The sequence below is a fragment of the Morus notabilis genome, unplaced genomic scaffold, assembly GCF_000414095.1.
Source record: "Morus notabilis unplaced genomic scaffold, ASM41409v2 Scaffold1529, whole genome shotgun sequence".
In the NCBI taxonomy this organism is placed as follows: domain Eukaryota; kingdom Viridiplantae; phylum Streptophyta; class Magnoliopsida; order Rosales; family Moraceae; genus Morus; species Morus notabilis.
This window is the reverse complement of record NW_010357672.1, coordinates 1,833-20,118: the sequence shown is the minus strand read 5'-3', so window position 1 is coordinate 20,118 and position 18,286 is coordinate 1,833. Positions and strand designations below refer to the sequence as shown.

At 31.3% G+C, this 18,286-nt stretch overlaps 1 protein-coding gene across 1 annotated transcript; it reads left to right on the top strand.

Moving 5' to 3' along the window:
• The first annotated feature begins 12,167 nt into the window (after window positions 1-12,167).
• LOC21385061 (aluminum-activated malate transporter 2) lies at window positions 12,168-16,439 on the top strand. The gene is made up of 6 exons (XM_010090336.2): window positions 12,168-12,509; window positions 12,788-12,928; window positions 13,249-13,521; window positions 14,143-14,258; window positions 14,416-14,562; window positions 15,751-16,439. Exons 1-6 carry the CDS (start codon window positions 12,212-12,214, stop codon window positions 16,243-16,245), a joined length of 1,470 nt encoding a protein of 489 aa, XP_010088638.1. The 5' UTR covers window positions 12,168-12,211; the 3' UTR covers window positions 16,246-16,439.
• The last annotated feature ends 1,847 nt before the right edge of the window (window positions 16,440-18,286 follow it).

Genomic DNA, 18,286 nt, shown 5'->3' with positions numbered 1-18,286 from the left:
TATATATATAAGTCCGAATTTGTGATCTGGATGTAATTGTATAGATATTTCAGAAATAGAAAATAGGCCAATATGAAAAGCTTAAGAAAGTATATAAGCCAATTTTTAGTTATAAAAATTAATAGGCCATAACTTGTCAAGTTATAGTTCATAACCAGATAAGTTATGGACAAACTTGTCAAGTTATGGTTCATAGTCAGACAAGTTATGGACAAAAAACGTCAATAACTTGTCAAGTTATGGTTCATAACCAGACAAGTTATTGACAAAAATAGTAATTTAGCCTATTTATTAACTTATGTAAACTATTGGCCTATTAATTTTAATTCATCTCAAATCTTGGCCTATTTTCCTCTTTCTCCCTAGATATTTTATACAAGTACATGTCATAATATACCTAGAAATTATCCATTAGACTTTTGATATATAGCTATGTCACTAGGCACTAGATATTCATCTATGTGACCATTCGTACGTACCATTCCCTCACAACTGTTCTTGAGATATTTTTTGTATTAGTATAAGTTAGAAGCTAATAATATTCTTGAGATATGTTTGTATCTGTAAAATTTTGAAGCTACCTCACCATAAACAGTTCAATTTTGAGTTTCCTTCTTTGGTTTCAAGCGTGTGTATGATCGATAATCAACTCCTTGGCCATGATTTTTTTTTTTTTTTTGCTTGTAAAAAAAGGGGGTCATCACGTCCATTGTCCAGAAGTCACTTGACAATCTAATGTAACTGATGAAAGCATAAATGCGGCCTCACTGCAAAAATGAGAATAGATCACTAGGCGATGGGTGAGAGCAAAATCGTTTTTCGCCGCTATGTCACCAGTCTAAAGGACATAAGTACCACCAGTGGTAAGTTGTTGCACTAATTGTGAATAAGTAAATTCCATGGGAGTATATCGCCTCTCTAATAGGCAAGGGCAAGTTACGATCTATAGATATAGAAATTAACTAATACTGCGAATATCAAAGTTCAAAGACAAAATAAAATCTTTAACAAAATGTATGGAAAATACACTAAAAGTTTTGGTAATGTCCTTCAATTTTGGTAGCACGTCCTTATTGTGGTCCTGTGAAGAAGAGAAAAGGCAAACCAAACAAAAAAGTAATCATTGTATCATGCCGTAGACTAAGAACCCGGACACATTAAATTTCATTTAGGAGGCCGCCTAAAAAATTTGATTTATAGTTTCTACAGGAACGGAAATGAGATTTTCATGAAAGAATTCCACACATATGTTCATATCTCACAGTATCACTATTTGAAATCATTTCATTTAAATTGGAATAAATAATGCTAACTCTTTTAAGGGAAATAGTAGAAAATAGGCTAATATGAAAAGCTTGAGAAAGTATATAGGTCAATTTTTAGTTATAGAAATTAATAGGCCATAACTTGTCAAGTTGTGGTTCATAACCAGATAAGTTATGAACAAACTTGTCAAGTTATGGTTCATAGCCAGACAAGTTATAGATAAAAACTGTGAATTATGGACAATAAATTGTCAAGTTATGGTTATGAACCAGACAAGTTATGGACGAAAACAGTAATTTGGCCTATTTATTAACTTATGTAAACTATTGGACTATTAATTTTAATTCATCTCAAGTCTTGGCCTATTTTCCTCTTTCTCCGGCTACAACATCTGTCACTTTAAATCTCATGGAATTAAGTACACATCTGTCGCTTTAAATCTCATGGAATTGATTTTTGTGGCAAGGTTAAAGTACATTCAAAATCTGTGTTCTTTTTATTTTTTTCACAGGCAAAAAAGGGATTTGATGACGGTTGATTTTGTTCAGATTAAATTTCGTATCTCATTTCTCATCAGAATTAAAATTTAAAACGACGAGAGAAGACAATCAACTGAAGAACCCAGATCAACTGGAACATTGTGGAACCCTCCTAAACATCATAAACAGTAACTTCTAGTCATTATATCAATTGCAACTAATTGTTTAGAATTTCTCGATAATGCCTTGACTGGTGGTAATTACGTAGGCTGGCATGGAAGCGTTGTTTATATCCTATCGGAATCCATGTGCTCTGATTACCATCAATGCTTCAAAGATATTGAATTGGATATCTTAGAGACCATGTTTGGGGAATATGAGATTAAGGCTAGACAAAATGCCGTCAAGACTGTGAAGGACAATAAAGATTATGTTTGAGACTCTAACATGGATTAGAACCATGAGATTAGAATTATTTTCGATTTACGTGTGTTTTTTGTGAGAGAAAATACTGTAGTGAACCATGAATCATGATTCAAATCAGAGAATGAATCATCCAACCAAACGGGCTCTAATTATGGATTATATATTCATGGCATCATTAGACTCGTCAATGAGGCTGTAATACCCCAGTCATTAAAGTCAATTTAACCATTGAAAACTTGTCAATATATATGTGTGTCTATAATATAAATCAAGGACCCATTAAAATTCTTTATATAAATTAAGGCACGGCTCTAAGGTTTTTATAATTCCTTGATTATTTCAATATGTGATCACTTTATGATATAATTATTCCCTAGACTACGCAAAAATATGAAATCGCTATGTTTTGAGCCTCTAGAACCTTAGAAAATTTGAGAATGACCCCATATTGCTAAATAGTCAAGAAAGGTCATAAAACGCGGTCAGGGTATGAATCTTCTCAGCTTATATATGTAAGATTAAAATTACTGATTACTCCACCAATGTGCTTTTTAGGAGTGGACGGCTTTAATATTCTATTATTTTCAGAACTCACATTATGGACTCGGAAATAAAAAGTATTTTGCTTAAGTCCAACGAAACCTTAAAAACCTTGCGATTTTTCCCCTATAGCTTCTAATTAAATCAGTGGATATGATCTTACAATGGGGAAATGTGAATTTTATAACCATGATTAATGAAATTTATATTATGCATCATTCAGAAATTTAGATTTTAAGTTTTCCATAAATTTTATGAGCCTTCGTAAAGAATTCAAAGTATTAATTAATTTTGTAATCGCCAAGACTATGGAAAAGTTCCTTTTAGGAACTCATTAGAGTGTAATTGTTATTTTTGTAATACTTCATTATTAAGAATGGCGTATGGCATGATTAAATGTTAAAACTATAAACGGATGAGAGATTAATAAGTTGTCATCTTTTAGAAGAGTGATTAATATATACATATATATATATATACACACACACACACACACATGTATATAATATAAAATTTTAAATTAACAAAATATGCACGAAGATGCATGCGTATTGCATGAATTTTATGAGATGCTAAGTGTAATCCATGCATTACATGTTAAGATAAGTGTCCAACTTATTAGTGCAAGCTTAAACGAGTAAAAAAGTGCTGAAGAGACACATTTTCTCAGCTCCTTTCTCTTTCAAAAACTTCTTATCTCTCTAAATCCCATATCTTCTCTAACTTCTCTATAGAAAACCCTAACTTCTCTCTAAAATTATTTTTAAAAAAATCCAGCTATAAAATCCTATGATTTCCTAATTATGATCGTATACCTTCTACTTCACGATAAATGGTACTTTTTATACTTATAAAAGAAATGAGAAGTATTATGTCCAAAAATAGTGATTTGAGTGTAGTTCTTGAGGCTTTGAAAACTTCCGGAAAGGACTAGAATGTCGTTTGTAGAATTGTGAACTATTGTAGTTTCATTAAAGACATTGGATAACTTAATTTTTATAGATTGCAGGTGCTGCTAGTTTTTATGTGCATTTGGGTCAACAATAACTCTATGAAGAGATTGAAGAGCTGTGCAAGTTTAAATATATATTTTTTCTTGTATTCATATATATATATATATATATAAAGAGATTGAAGAGCTGTGGCTTAAAATCAAATTGAGGCAGCACCATATGATCTCGTGTTGAATTCTGAGTAGGCTTCAACTTTTAATGGTGTTCTCATGTGCAGAATGATTTTTATGTTCTCCAAATAAAACTTTAGCGAAATGATGAATGAGAGTGTCCTTACTTAATACCACGCATATATAACTCATGAGACTGAACATCTTAAAAGATTTAGTAGAAACTTGAAAGGATAGAAAATTGGAAAGGTTGTTTGAGGTCTGAAATGATGTGATAGGTGGAGCACAAGGACTAGCGCAACATTCAAGAGTTTCATTGAATGGGTTGGTTCAACAAGTTGGAGACATGGCAAACACTTGCTAAGCCCTTTGCAACTCCACTTGAATCTCCTAGAACATTAATAGGCCAATAGTTTACATAAGTTAATAAATAGGCTAAATTACTGTTTACGTCCATAACTTGTCTAGTTATAAACCATAACTTGATAAGTTATTGTCCATAATTCACAGTTTTTATCCATAACTTGTCTGGCTATGAACCATAACTTGACAAGTTTGTCCATAACTTATCTAGTTATAAACCATAACTTGACAAGTTATGGCCTATTAATTTCTATAACTAAAAGTTGGCCTATATACTTTTTTAAGCTTTTCATATTGGCCTATTTTCTACTATTTCCGAAGACTTTATGGCCAAATTGGCCTTGGAATGTATAGGGTCCAAATTGGACTTGGAATAGAATCCGAATTTGGGCTTTAGATTTAAATAATTAGATGTTTATTTTTCTTTGGGGTTAAAATTGCATCATATATAAATAGGGATGTTAAAATTCATTTTTGAGATAGATCATTGAATAATCATATTGAGATTTTGCATATTTTGTGCTTCTTGGTTCTTGAGAGAACCTTTTGAACTTATCAAGTATTTTTCTTGTAGCGTTCAACAATCAAACTTATCATTAAGATTGGCAGGTGTTTCTTGATAATCTTGGTGTGGCGTTCTTCAACCAGTGTAGTTCTTGATTCGCGTCTTGATAGACAACGGGTTAAGGCTCAACAATCTTGCGTCTTGAAGTTTTTGGGGTTGTCATCCGCGTTTGGTATTGAGTCTTGTCGCGTCGTTGGCGAGGTTCATATCACGAAGGACCCTATTCTCTAACTTACACATAGCATATAACTTGATTTGATTTGTTTCCCTTTTTTCCTTTGCATGCAATATTTGATACTTCCGTTTACGCATATGCACACTAATTAAAGTCGCTCTTATAAATATTTTCTGCTTTACTTTGGTACTTTTTGGGTTACAAGAAAGCTTCAAACGGACATGATCAATTTGTGGAAAGCAGTGGGTTGTATTCAATCTTCGCGAGGACATATATAGCTAGAGCATATTCTTGGCTGTCAAAGAGTATTGAAAAAGGAAAAACATACTTTTGATTTAGTGGTTGGTATTTCTGTAAATTGCATGGCGGTACGAACTATGATTTCTTAGCACAAAGCATGAATTGATTGACTGTGCATATTAGATAATATGCAGATTACGTTGTTCAACTTTTTATGAATACGAGTAGAAATATATAGTATGCCACGATCATGTGTATTTAGTATGTTATATTTTTTTATATTTGCTGGTCTAAAAATTATTTGAAAGTTTAGTTTACTTTTTATTATTATTATTATTATTATTATTCTCTTAGGAGCTTAGCTTAGTCAAATGAGATATTAAGTACAACACATTTAAAAGAAAAAAAAGTTTTTAATGGGGTAAATTAGATAGAATATTGTTTCTGAAGTACATATGAAAAAATATGAAAAAAATAATTATTTATCCGAAATATAAGAAAAAATGTTTAGATAGGGAAACATCTACGAACAAATTATTTCAACGGGACATTAGAGTTAAAAAAAATAAAACATAAAAGGCATGTGAATTATCATATAAACGAAAATTAATTTCATGTTTTAGACCCTTTAAACTTGACTGCTGCATTTGGAACTCGTTCCAAAATGATTTCTTTTTTTGTATGAAAATGAAAATAAAAACGTTTTCAATCTCAAACAGAAATCATTTTTAAAATTGTGTTTGGTAGTTTTATTAAGAAATTGTTTTTAGTATAAAAAAAAACCTATTAATGTCTCTCTTTGCTCGAGAAAGGAGAAAACAAAAACAAAAAATAAAAAATGACTAAAAGTCATTTTTATTTTTCTCTCATTTTACACTAAACTAAAAAATTGTTTTTATTTCCGTTTTTGTCTTTATTGCGCCAAACGCCGTTTTGAAAACATTTTCATTTTTTTTCCCAAAAAACATAAAAAATAATAATAGGATCAACTCCAAACACGGCCGACATTTATCATCACTAAAAGGTTTTGTAGTAGCCACACCATGCAAATCAGAAATATCTTGCATGAAGGTAAAAATGCAAAAGGTTAATAAGGTTAATATCTTCCATGAAATATCAGAAATATCTTGCTAAAAGGTTAATAAGGTTTTCGCACCTATTTTTGGGTAGGGAAAATTGGCACGAGCCTTGACACCGTAACTCTTACAACGTTAGTGTCGTCGCATAATCCTCTCATCCTCCCTCTGACAAACGGTGCTAAACCCAATTTTGAAGCAATAAAACATTTTAATGACAATATTTTCATCGTTAATAGATAATTTTTAGCCACAACATAATGTCATCTCTTAAAGTTTTGTCGCTAAATTATGTCTCTATGCTTGAGCGATCAAACTTTTTTTTTTTTTTTTGAAGATTACAGACTATAAAAAATGTCTTCCATTTAAACTTTAAATTATATTTTCTTACACATACGATCCCGTATTGACAACGCCACCTTACTCTACTTAAAGTTCCTCAAATACTTGGACCTCTCCAATTATACGTTTGCTTTGATTTGGATTATGTTTTTAAGGAATTCCTATGTCTATTGATTATGCAGCCTGTAGTTGAATCACAAATATTTACACCCTTTGAGTAGACGGAGCTTTTGAATTTATGCTCGTATCGATGGATTTTTTTTTCAATTTTTTTTTAACTTTTTTCTTTGAAGGAGTTTAACTATTTTTGTTGTCAAAACTGGCCATTAGCCGAAAAAGTAAGAATTAAGTATAAATTTGAAAAATAAAAGTGTAAACATCCAATAGTCTAGAATAATGTATGATCTTTTGATGCCTTTAATTAGTAGGGAATTAAAATGGAAAAAGAAAAAAAGAAAAAAGAAACCCTTAATAATTTTACGAGTTCTTTTTTTAGCAAAAATTAACAAGTACCTCAAATCATGAGTGCGGGTTAGTAGCTCTGTTAGACCATGAACTTTAAGCATAGCGACATTTTAATTTCTGAACTTTTAATTTAAGAATATATTTAGTCTATAGCTTTTATTTTTTTTCAGTTTTGGGACAATAAAATTGACAAGCGATTTCTGAAATTTAACAAAAATAAACATGTGTCTGTCGCATGATAATTTAAACTTTTACAGAAAGTGTTATGTTATATGCAAATTTTTCTTTTTATTACTATTAAAACTTATTAAAAACTATAATATTTTGCACATATTGTAACTATTATGTAAAATTCCATTTAGTATGCGATAATGGTGTGATTACTTAGGCTAAATTTTAGAAATAACCATTTGTCAAATTTACTTTCACGAATCAAAACTGTCAAAAAAATATAAATATGTCTAAATTAAAAGTTTAAATACCAAAGTATTACTGTGCTCAAAGTTCATTGATTAACAAAGCTATTAACCCCACGAGATCATTGTTGTTAAAATAGAATATTATGCTGATGATCAGTAGACTATATGATGAATCATTTCAGAGAGGAGAACGTTAAACTTTAATAAAAAAAATTGAGAGTTTGTGTGGACAAGTTGAATGGAAAAACAAAAAAACAAAAAAAGTTTTACATATATAGATCAAGACAATGGGGATTAAGATGTGCATTTATCAATCCGTGCACGCATACATTATTTGTTTACTTTAGCATATAATTTATGCTTTTACCAGAAACCAAAGATGCTGTGAGCATGAAGTCATAAGATCAAACTCAAATTTTTTAATCGGCATAACAAAGTATTGTTTATGTATATAAAAAGATAATCAATATAAAAAAGTCAAATCCTATAAAAGTTGGATGTTTAGGCAGAATTAGTCTAAAGGTGATAATGAAGTATAAAAAGTGAGTGATACACAATACCACATATCCTTGAAAAGTTGCTGCTAATTTCTCCATGCTTTCTAACAAATATTATATAGTAACGCACATATACATATAATATATATATATATATATATATATATATATATATTACATATGAGCTAGTGGAAACCAACTCAAACCCCACCACGCCTTCAGTTCATTTAGCCTTTTTCTGGTCACCACTTGACGATATGTTCATTTTGTGAGGTAACCGTGGACTTTGTATCCACTTTTGTAATTTAGAAAAACTTCTTTTAACATATGTACCTTGAACTAATCAGTAAAGTGCTTGTGCACTAATTGTGTCGAGTGATTAATGTATGAAATATTTAGACTTTATGTTTTAAAGGGAACGCTTTAGTAAATTGTATTGAATATGTACTAATCGAATTTCACTACTGAAAAATAGAATTGCAAACTAATTTTTTAATTAGCATGACTATTTATCATAGTGGAATACTTTTTTGTAAAGGGGAAAACCTAGTATGAACTAAAGCAAAGAAGCTATTATTTTGAGGGAAATTAATTTGGAGTTAATAATTAATTAAAAATAAAAAAGAATTTTTTTTATTTAGTAAGATTTGAGCATACGTACTTGAAGGACACATTTTTGGATTATCATTTTAACATTATCAAAACAATTACATCATTAGAATATAATTTTAATATTTATAAAATAGCAAGAAACGTTTGTGATGATACAAAAAATAAAAGAAAATACATTGCACAAAAATTTCACTTTCTTAATTAGACCGGACAAACAATAATTCTGGTGACTAGGAAATCAGACAAACCAATTAACATAATTATTAGATTATTAATATGAATCAATATATATACTTGTGCATAATAAGTAATTAACCATAAGAAATAAGAACACTATATTGATATTACTACTTGACGTGGCAAAAGGCTCAATGAGGAAAAAAAACAAACAAAGGCTTTAATCACGCCACTAGAAATAGATCTTCTATCAAACTTCAAATAACGATTGGAACTATTTTTGCGTTCTGAAAATGTAAATCACAACATATGATCAATTACATATGCGAAGTTTAAGCCCGAGAAACGGTTTAGATCATATAACTTCTTAAGTTTAGAGCTGAATATATTCTCCCATCAGACCAGCTTCCAAATATATTCCAGCTGTCAAATATCTTCAACTCAAATTCATACCAGAATTCGGATAATTAGGAACCTAATCATGTTATATGCAGACCGAGTAGACATGAAATATACCATTTCTGTAACGTTACATTTAAATATACCATTTATGTGGCATGCCATTTTAAAAGAATTAATAAAATAACTAAAATATCCATTAGGGCTTCATCTCTTTCTCTTCCTTTCATCCTCTACTTTCTCTTATAATAGAGTCTGTTTTTCTTCTTCTCTTATAATTGCTTTTGCTATGAAGTAGAACTGATGGTTATTGTAAAGTGGTTGAACTGATAGCTATTCGATTCCTTGGGAACTTAAGGTAAGATTGAACATGATTGCTAAGCTTTCAACTAAGAATTTTGTTGTGTATATATATATATATATATATATATATATATATATCTATAAGGAAGGCAATAGAGATGTGGATCGATTGGCCATATATGGAAGGTTTAGTGTGGGATGAGTTTTTTAATGGGTGTCAACTTAGTTGAGATGTATTATTTACCCCGATCTATATAGTTATTTTAATTTCTATATTCATTAATTATGCATTTTAAAATAATAATAAAAAAAGCGTTGTTAGCGATAATAACGTTGTTAATTTTGATCCCGGGGCAGCCAGCTACTAATCGAACAACAACCTGCAGAATGATCTTTAGAGAATATCTTTTTTTTTTTCTCTCTCTCTTTTTCTTTTTGTTATGGCTGGAATACATTCTTTTTAGAGCATAACATGAGTATAAGTAGAAGCATGATAAATTATCTTTATAAGACAGCATATAAATGTTTTTTCTTAATTGTTAGAGGGGTTAGATAGAAGATGCATATATACGTTGGAAAAATATTTCCTATAATAAGTTTGCATTTGCTTTAAAATGTCTGGTGAATACGTACATCTCTTGCTTGATATAGTGATTATATTATGCCGGTTTTCTTTGATATTCTATGTGCTGTGCTTGATAAATTGCTTATTACGTACCTTTTGTCAGCCACTTGATCATGTTTCCACTTTTATTTAGCAGTAAATAAAATATATATACAGAATTTTATCAATAAAATAAAATAAATTGTATCGAAAAAAAAAAGAAAAGAAAAAGAAAAAGAAAGGCTCATATTGCACCCTGAAGTTACTTGCAAAGAGAACATGTGATCTACTCATTGGCATATTCTTTTGCGGTCCTAAAAACTAAATAAATAAATAAATAAATAGCAAGGAATATTCTATCTGATGAGGATTAATTTGGGTCTATTTCTGTATGATAAGTTAAATGTGTTTGCTTTATAGTATCGGGAGTGTACTACAATTTTCCAATCTGTTTCCTTTTTTCCTCTTCTGTCTTTCTTTTTTAATTTATTTGTTTAAAATAATGATTTAGTTTGGACGGCGTGAATTCTTCACAGGTTTGATATGTTTGGCCAATTTTACAAAATTATATACAATACTAGTAATTAGTCTGATCTTTTATCCCCTACTTTAGTTTCAAACTACTTTATCACTATTTGTAATAGAAATAAGGCTAACCATCTTCTTGTTTCCGTTTTCTTGATTTACCATTCCTTTGTCTTAATTTGCTAAATATTTCCAAAAAAAAAAAAAAATTGTGCTAAATATTTACTTTTTCCATTTCTGAATTGCTACATAACATATTCTTTTGTGTCGAAATATGATCACGTTACAAATGGGTAAAACCAGCGGAATGCATGGACGTATTATTTATAAGTTCCATAGCACGAAACTTACTAGCTGATAGCACTTTTAAATGGCAAAAATTGTCATTTACGCAGGAAACTTGATAGGTTAAAATTGTCTTTACGCAGAGTTATTTTGACCAAAAACACGTTTTAGCATAATTTCTAAAACATGGAGATTTTGACCAAAAACACGTTTTAATAATTTCTAAAACATGGAGAATAGATACAACATTCTTATAAATGAAGGTAGCTAGGGCTAGCATGACACCGCGAAACAATACAACGTAAGTTTTTGTTTTTTCACAAAAATTTAAATAAATTTTAATTTTATCAAAATATTATGTCCAAATTATCTATTAACCAAACAGGCCAAACTATTTGAATGCCCCTGTACGACAATTATGATTTTTCGTTTACCATCTGCTTTTGTTGTGCAGTAGCTAGCTAGTGCAAAATACAACTGGACACATTAATTCTTTTCTTTCCTTAATATACGCGTGGTGCTTTATATATAATTATATATATATATATATATAATATACAAATTGGTTTCAATCGTAACCACCTTTTTCCTTATTACAGAAACATCATGATCTTTCTTATAAGCTTCTTTCTACGAAATTCGGGTGATCAATAAGGAGATGAGGATTACAGAAAACGACGGTAGTATTATGAAGAGTCGGCGCAGTACTTTTTTGGTGAGAGTTGAACCCTGGAAAACAGATCATCATTTGCAATACACGGCTATGTTGTCAACATCTCGAAGAGATCAACTTGGACTCTTTTTACTCGGTATAACAGTAAACAACTGGAAAAGTACACGCGCAAAAAGCAAATTACAAAAGCAAAAAAAAAAAAATGGTAAAAAGTTTATTCCACTGCTAGAAATATCCTTTACAGTTTACCCCTTAGGTTTTAAGGTAGAAAATTATGGGCTCCCATTGATAGGAAGCAACATATTTTACCAGTGCGTTACAATTAATGCACTTATTTCCTTTTATAATATATATATATATATATATTCAACTACTTATTTAGTGAAATTTCTTTGTACTTGCATCGTACGATGCCAAAAGTTCGATCCACAAAAAAAAATGTTTACAATATTCAAATAGTTCTTTTTTTTTTCCTTTAAAAAAAAGAGAAAAAAAAAAAAAAAAAAGACTCCCACTTGGGTGATCTTTTTCATTTTTTGTTCTTATAAATATGAGCCATCCAAAACAACTTCTACACCATCTATATCTATTCCTTTCCTTTGATCTCTCTGATCAGTTCATGCCAAGTACTACTTGTCTTTACAGCATTTTCCGGCGATGGAGACGGCGAGGTCCGCAAGAAATGATGAGAAATTAGCAGCTGGGATGTTTGTTCTTGCTTGGTTATGGCTCAAGAACTTGGCTGAAAATGTGAGAGCAAAAGTTTCTAAGGTAGCGAATAACGTAAAAAAGCTTGGGAAAGATGACCCAAGAAGAATTATTCATTCCCTTAAGGTGGGAGTTTCACTTAGCCTAGTCTCGATATTCTACTACTATCAGCCACTTTACGACAACTTCGGTGTCTCCGCCATGTGGGCCGTAATGACTGTTGTTGTCGTTTTTGAATACACTGTTGGTAAGTTTCCTAATTCACCTTCTTTTTTGTGTCATAAGTAACTTTTCCATGGAAATTGAATTTTGGTCACGTGTATAATACTAATTAGTATTAACTATTCAGTTTACAAAGCATGGCACATATTTATTAGATGCAACATTTCATATCATATATATGTATTATAAGAGTTTTCCATAATTATAAGAGGAAATTAATTAAGATTATGCAAATTAGGAGGTAATAAAAAGTTGTGTATAATGTTCCATGCTAATGATTTTGAGATGGTTTAATTTGATCAGGTGCCACTCTTGGAAAAGGTCTAAATAGGGGTTTGGCAACTTTGCTAGCTGGCGCTTTAGGTGTTGGAGCTCATCATTTGGCTAGCTTATCTGGTGATATAGGGGAGCCCATATTACTTGGATTTTTTGTTTTCCTACAAGGTGCGTCACAAAAATCTAACTTTATTGATCATGACTTAGACAGTGATGTAATTAGGATGTTTAGTAGAGGGATTTGTTCCATGATTCGAATCATGATTCATGGTTCGCTACAGTATTTTTTTTCATAAAAAATTCACGTAAATTGAAAATGGTTCGAATCACATGGTTTGAATTCTCCAACCAAACGTCCTCAGTAAACTAATTGAATATTATTAATTGCCATAGAGAAAAGTAGAGTATTTATTACTTGACTAAGATATGATATATATATATATATATATATTAAAGTGTTATAAATTATTGTGTTTTTTTTTTTTCAGCTGCAACATCAACATTTATAAGGTTCTTTCCGAAAGTGAAGGCAAGATATGACTACGGGTTGCTGATATTTATTTTGACATTTTCTTTGATTTCTGTCTCGGGTTTTCGAGACGATGAGATTTTGGAGATGGCTCATAAGAGGCTTTCGACCATCCTCATTGGAGGCTCTGCCTGCGTTGTTATCTCCATTTTGGTTTGTCCTGTGTGGGCTGGTGAAGATCTTCATAATTTGATTGCTCTCAACTTGGAAAAGCTTGGAAATTTCTTAGAAGGTACGTACTATATATATATATATATATATGTATCAACTTTGTAATTCAAATTGATAGATATGGTTCGTGAGTTTGATGAATGTACGGCTTGAAGAACTTTGTGATTCCTTGCAAGATTTGTTATTTTCCAAAGAATAAAAACATATAGCCTTTATCAATTTCATATATTAACTGTTTGTAAACGGTCTTATAATATGGTCCCTCTAGAAACACCTGATGAAAACATTGAACGGTCCTGGCTCATAGAATGTATATAATAACGCGTAAAGTTTTTAATATTGTCAGGGAAAAAAAATCAAAAAATAGAAAAGCAAATAGTACGGGCTCGTTTAGTTCGCTATTCGAGTTTATATTCGAGTTAAGTTGTGATTTTATGTGAGAGATTTTTACTGTAACAAAAAAATTAGATGTAACTATTTCTGAGAATTTTTTACTGTAATAAAACTTGAATTTGTGAAGTGAACGAAACCGTAATTAATCACTACAAGGAGTACTTAATTAAAGCCCGCACGTCCAACTAAACTAACGTAAATATTAAAGGAGTGAGTTAGTTAATTATCATTATAAATTCAATGTACAAACCTAAAACATGATCATTAAACAAGTAATAGTATTTTACAGGTTTTGGAGATGAATATTTTAATAACACAGCAATGAATGAAGAGTCCAAAGACGACAAGGCATATCTGCAAGGATATAAAAGTGTGCTCAACTCAAAAAGTAGCGAAGAATCTTTGGTACGTGGGTCCTGATCTTCCTCTCTCTCTCTCTCTCTCTCTTTTTCACATCTTTGTCGTCAAACATGATTTTAATAATAATATATATTAATGTAATATAATATATAATCTAATATAATATTGTGTATATATATATATATATATATATATGCTGCAGGCAAACTTTGCAAGATGGGAGCCAGGTCATGGTCGATTCAAATTTCGTCATCCGTGGAAACAATACCTTAAAGTTGGAACTCTGACACGCCAATGCGCCTATCGAATTGAGGCACTTCATGGCCGCCTTAGTGCTGATAAGATCCAAGTAATACATCATTAATTACCCCTAAATCTACATCTATAGTATTTATTTCTGCTTAATTATTTCATTAATATTGCACATAAGTGTTAATTACAACAACTATACTACTAAGCAGAACGCTAAAAATTTAATTAAATTATTCTACAGTGTCATATTTTAGTGTAATATGATACAGAGAACGAGTACCCCAATTTTTTAATTTCAACTTGATAATTACAGATCAAATTTGGAAATCAACGATTCTCTCTCTCCCCCAAACTTCGAAACATTAACAATTTAAGTATGCTCTTTTTGTCAATGAAGTACTCCGCGCACACATATAAAAAAACAAAAACAAAAAGAACAAAGAAAAAAAGAAACATTGTGTTGTACTAAATTTGACAGATAAATAATAGATAGCCGTTAGATTCTCTTTTGAACTGACCTAAAGCGCATTGAGACTATGGACATGTTTTTTTGAAGTGTGACTTGAGTGTAATTTTTGAGTTGAATTTGAATTATAACTTGAGTTGAAGTTGTAACTTGAGTTTGTGTTTAGTTGTGTACATTTGAGTTATGGTTTGAGATAAAAATCTTTTTTGAGTTTGTGTTTGAGTGAGTCAAAACTTAAATTTGTATTTAGATAGTATTTTAATAAAAACTCAATGGTGATGAAAAATTTTAATAGTGTATATGGGTAGGGTTTATTCGTCTTTTCGTTGTCAACGCATAGAAAAAAAAATAATCTCAATCAGGATTTTAACGAAAAAGATATAACATTTTTAAGAATAGAAAAAATACTGTTTATTAATTTGAGTTCAAGTTTCTGAACTCGAGTTGAAGGGGACACTTGAACTCAAGTTTTAGTCCCAAACTCGAGTTCAAATTCGAGTTCAAACTCGAGTTTAAATTCGAGTTCAAACTCGAGTTCAAACTTAAAAGAACATGAACTTGAATAAAATTAGAATTCGAGTTGCCTTTTTTGAGTTTTTTGGACAGCCGAACACACCCTATGTTATCGCCCACCCTAACACAGTTCTTAAATTATTCGCATGATTTGGTTGAAATTAAGCTAATATATAGCACATAAAAATGTGATTAATTAATGGATACATAAAACCATACAAAAGTAACTAATAAAGTATTAATGTACTTTGCTGTAAAAGTTAGTAGTGCTTAACTAACCTTGAAAATTTTGTGCTATTTCTGCAGACATCGCCAGAGATCAGAGAACAAATCCAAGAAGCATGCATGAAAGTTAGCTCGGAATCCGGCAAAGCACTGAAGGAGCTAGCAACTTCAGTCAAGAAAATGACCAAACCATCCTCAGCTAATCCACACCTCGCAAGCTCCAAAGTGGCGGCAAAGTCCCTCAGATCCTTGCTAAAATCAGGCTCGTGGGACAATATCGACCTTTTAGAAGTAATACCCTCAGTTACAGTGGCCTCAATCCTTCTTGATGTCGTTAATTGCACAGAAAAGATTGCCGAATCAGTTAATGAACTTGCCTCTCTTGCACACTTCAAGAGTACTACCACTATGGATCCTAAAGTTTCGCCGGAAAAGTCGCCGGCGTCGGGAAAGCCTGACGTTCACGATAAAGAAGATCAAAATCCCATGATAGATTGCCCCAACCATGTGGTTATTACAGTTACGGATCATTCAGCTCCAACTTTACAAGAAATTATCGGGAAGCCTCAGGCATGACATATGCTATGGGAGTGTAAATATGTGTTAGCAATTGGTAACTATGACCTATGTATACCCACTTGGTTATTGTAAAGTTGGGTACAAAAATTTCGAGACTAATTTAACGTAGTTTGAGAATTTGACTAGGGTAATCCTTTTACAGGGGCGCGTTCAATGTCATATATATCAAACAAGAATAAAGACTTCTATTTGAGCTCACACTATAAGTGATTCTTTATAAATAGGGGAAATAAGACAAATACCTGTTAAAAGTATATGGGTTAGGATTCAACTCTTTAATCTTGATTAATAACATTTTCAGTCAAATAATTGTACTAACAAAAGGGTATGAATCACGAATGAGAGATAAAAAAATTTAGACTTATGCACTTTTAAGGATAAATTCTGAAATTTTCTCTTATATATATAAATATATGGGGACAGATTAAGAGAAAAAATTATTAGGCCTATTAATTGGTAATGTTTTCGTTCTTAAATTTTTCAAACAAAAAATTTAAAAAAAAATATCTCTTGTTTTAGTATTTAAAAAGTAACCCAAAAACATTGTGGACCAACATTAGTAACAGGTTTGAGTAGACGGAGTCGAGACAACAAGTTGGGATCATTGCATGCGTTAGGCTGGCCAGCAGGGCCTGGATTGATGTCTAGGTAAGGTAGCCAAGCCGATAAGGCCAATGCCAGGGTTTGAGACAAGTATCGAGGTTGAGTCCATGTGCCATATTGGTGAGGCCTAGACCGATAACAAGGTGATGTTCCAACTTCACCTTGGCTTGCGATCATATCTATGTATGTTCGTGTTTTCTAATTGACACAAAAACGATTGGTTAATTATACGAATTGCCACCACTAATGGGAGCTTCTATGGCCTAGTACATATTTATGATTGCCTTTTTTTTCTTTTTAATTCTATGATGCCTTTTTTCCAAGTTGCCCTATAATTTTTTTGTTCTCTCTGATGCCTTTTAACGGGCTTGTTCTATGTTTGTTTAGTTCTCTAACTGCTTTTAAAGCGTTTATTCTTTGTTGTTCAATTTACATTAATATGTTATATCATTATCTTGGTTCAGCCTTATGATATAAAATCATTCTCGGTTTACGTATATTTTTTGTGAGAGAAAACATTATAACGAGTTATAAATCATGATCTGAACCATGGTACGAATCCTTACTCTAAACGCAGCATTAATGTCCCAATCACTTCAAGAAAGTGGGTATTAGCAAAGAATAAACTCTTGAGTAAACTTAGTTTTTACAAGAGGAAAGAAAAAAGAAATCATACACACAAGGAAAACATAAAATCAAAGTAAGACATTGGTCTGCGTTTCGGTAAACCACTGGTTTAATTTACTCAATGGCAGACCAATCGTTTACTTCAATTTGTGATTGTATAGAGTTTTTCATGGGGATACAAAATTAAAGTAAAACCGGTGATTTAGAGAAGGAAAAAAATTTTCCACAAAAAAAAAAAAAAAAAAAAACCCCTTATTAACAAATCTCAACAAACAACACAGATATCATGATACTTTTATATAAACAACATTACTCAAGCCACAATTTTAAAAATTGCAACAAGAGAACCCAAAAGAACTCAAACTTTCAAGAGAAACTCATCGCTCAAATGAATAAGATCAGCATTGTCCTCGAGAGGGCGGTGGAAACCGGAATTGACCTTTCACGGAGGGAGGAAAGAATTGAAGCCAGCCTCGCCTGGAGGGAAAAGATAACTTCTAGCGCGCAGAGGTAAAAGATAAACGATGAGAAGGAGATGAAACCCTAGACATTTTAGTCTTTTTAATATCTCAAATTCTATTTTGCAAACTCAATTTGTTACATAAATGTACTATTTGTTTAGCAATCCATAGAAGTGCTATTCCTCAAACTTCCGGATAACAGAGGCATCGTTCTTTTCACCAATTTGAGTTTTCAGTTCTAGATTTTTACAGTTAAAAGCTCTCAGAAATTGTCACATCTAACTTTTTCTGTTAAAGTTAAAAGCTCTCAGAAAATGTCACATCTCAGCTCAAATTGAAAACTTAAA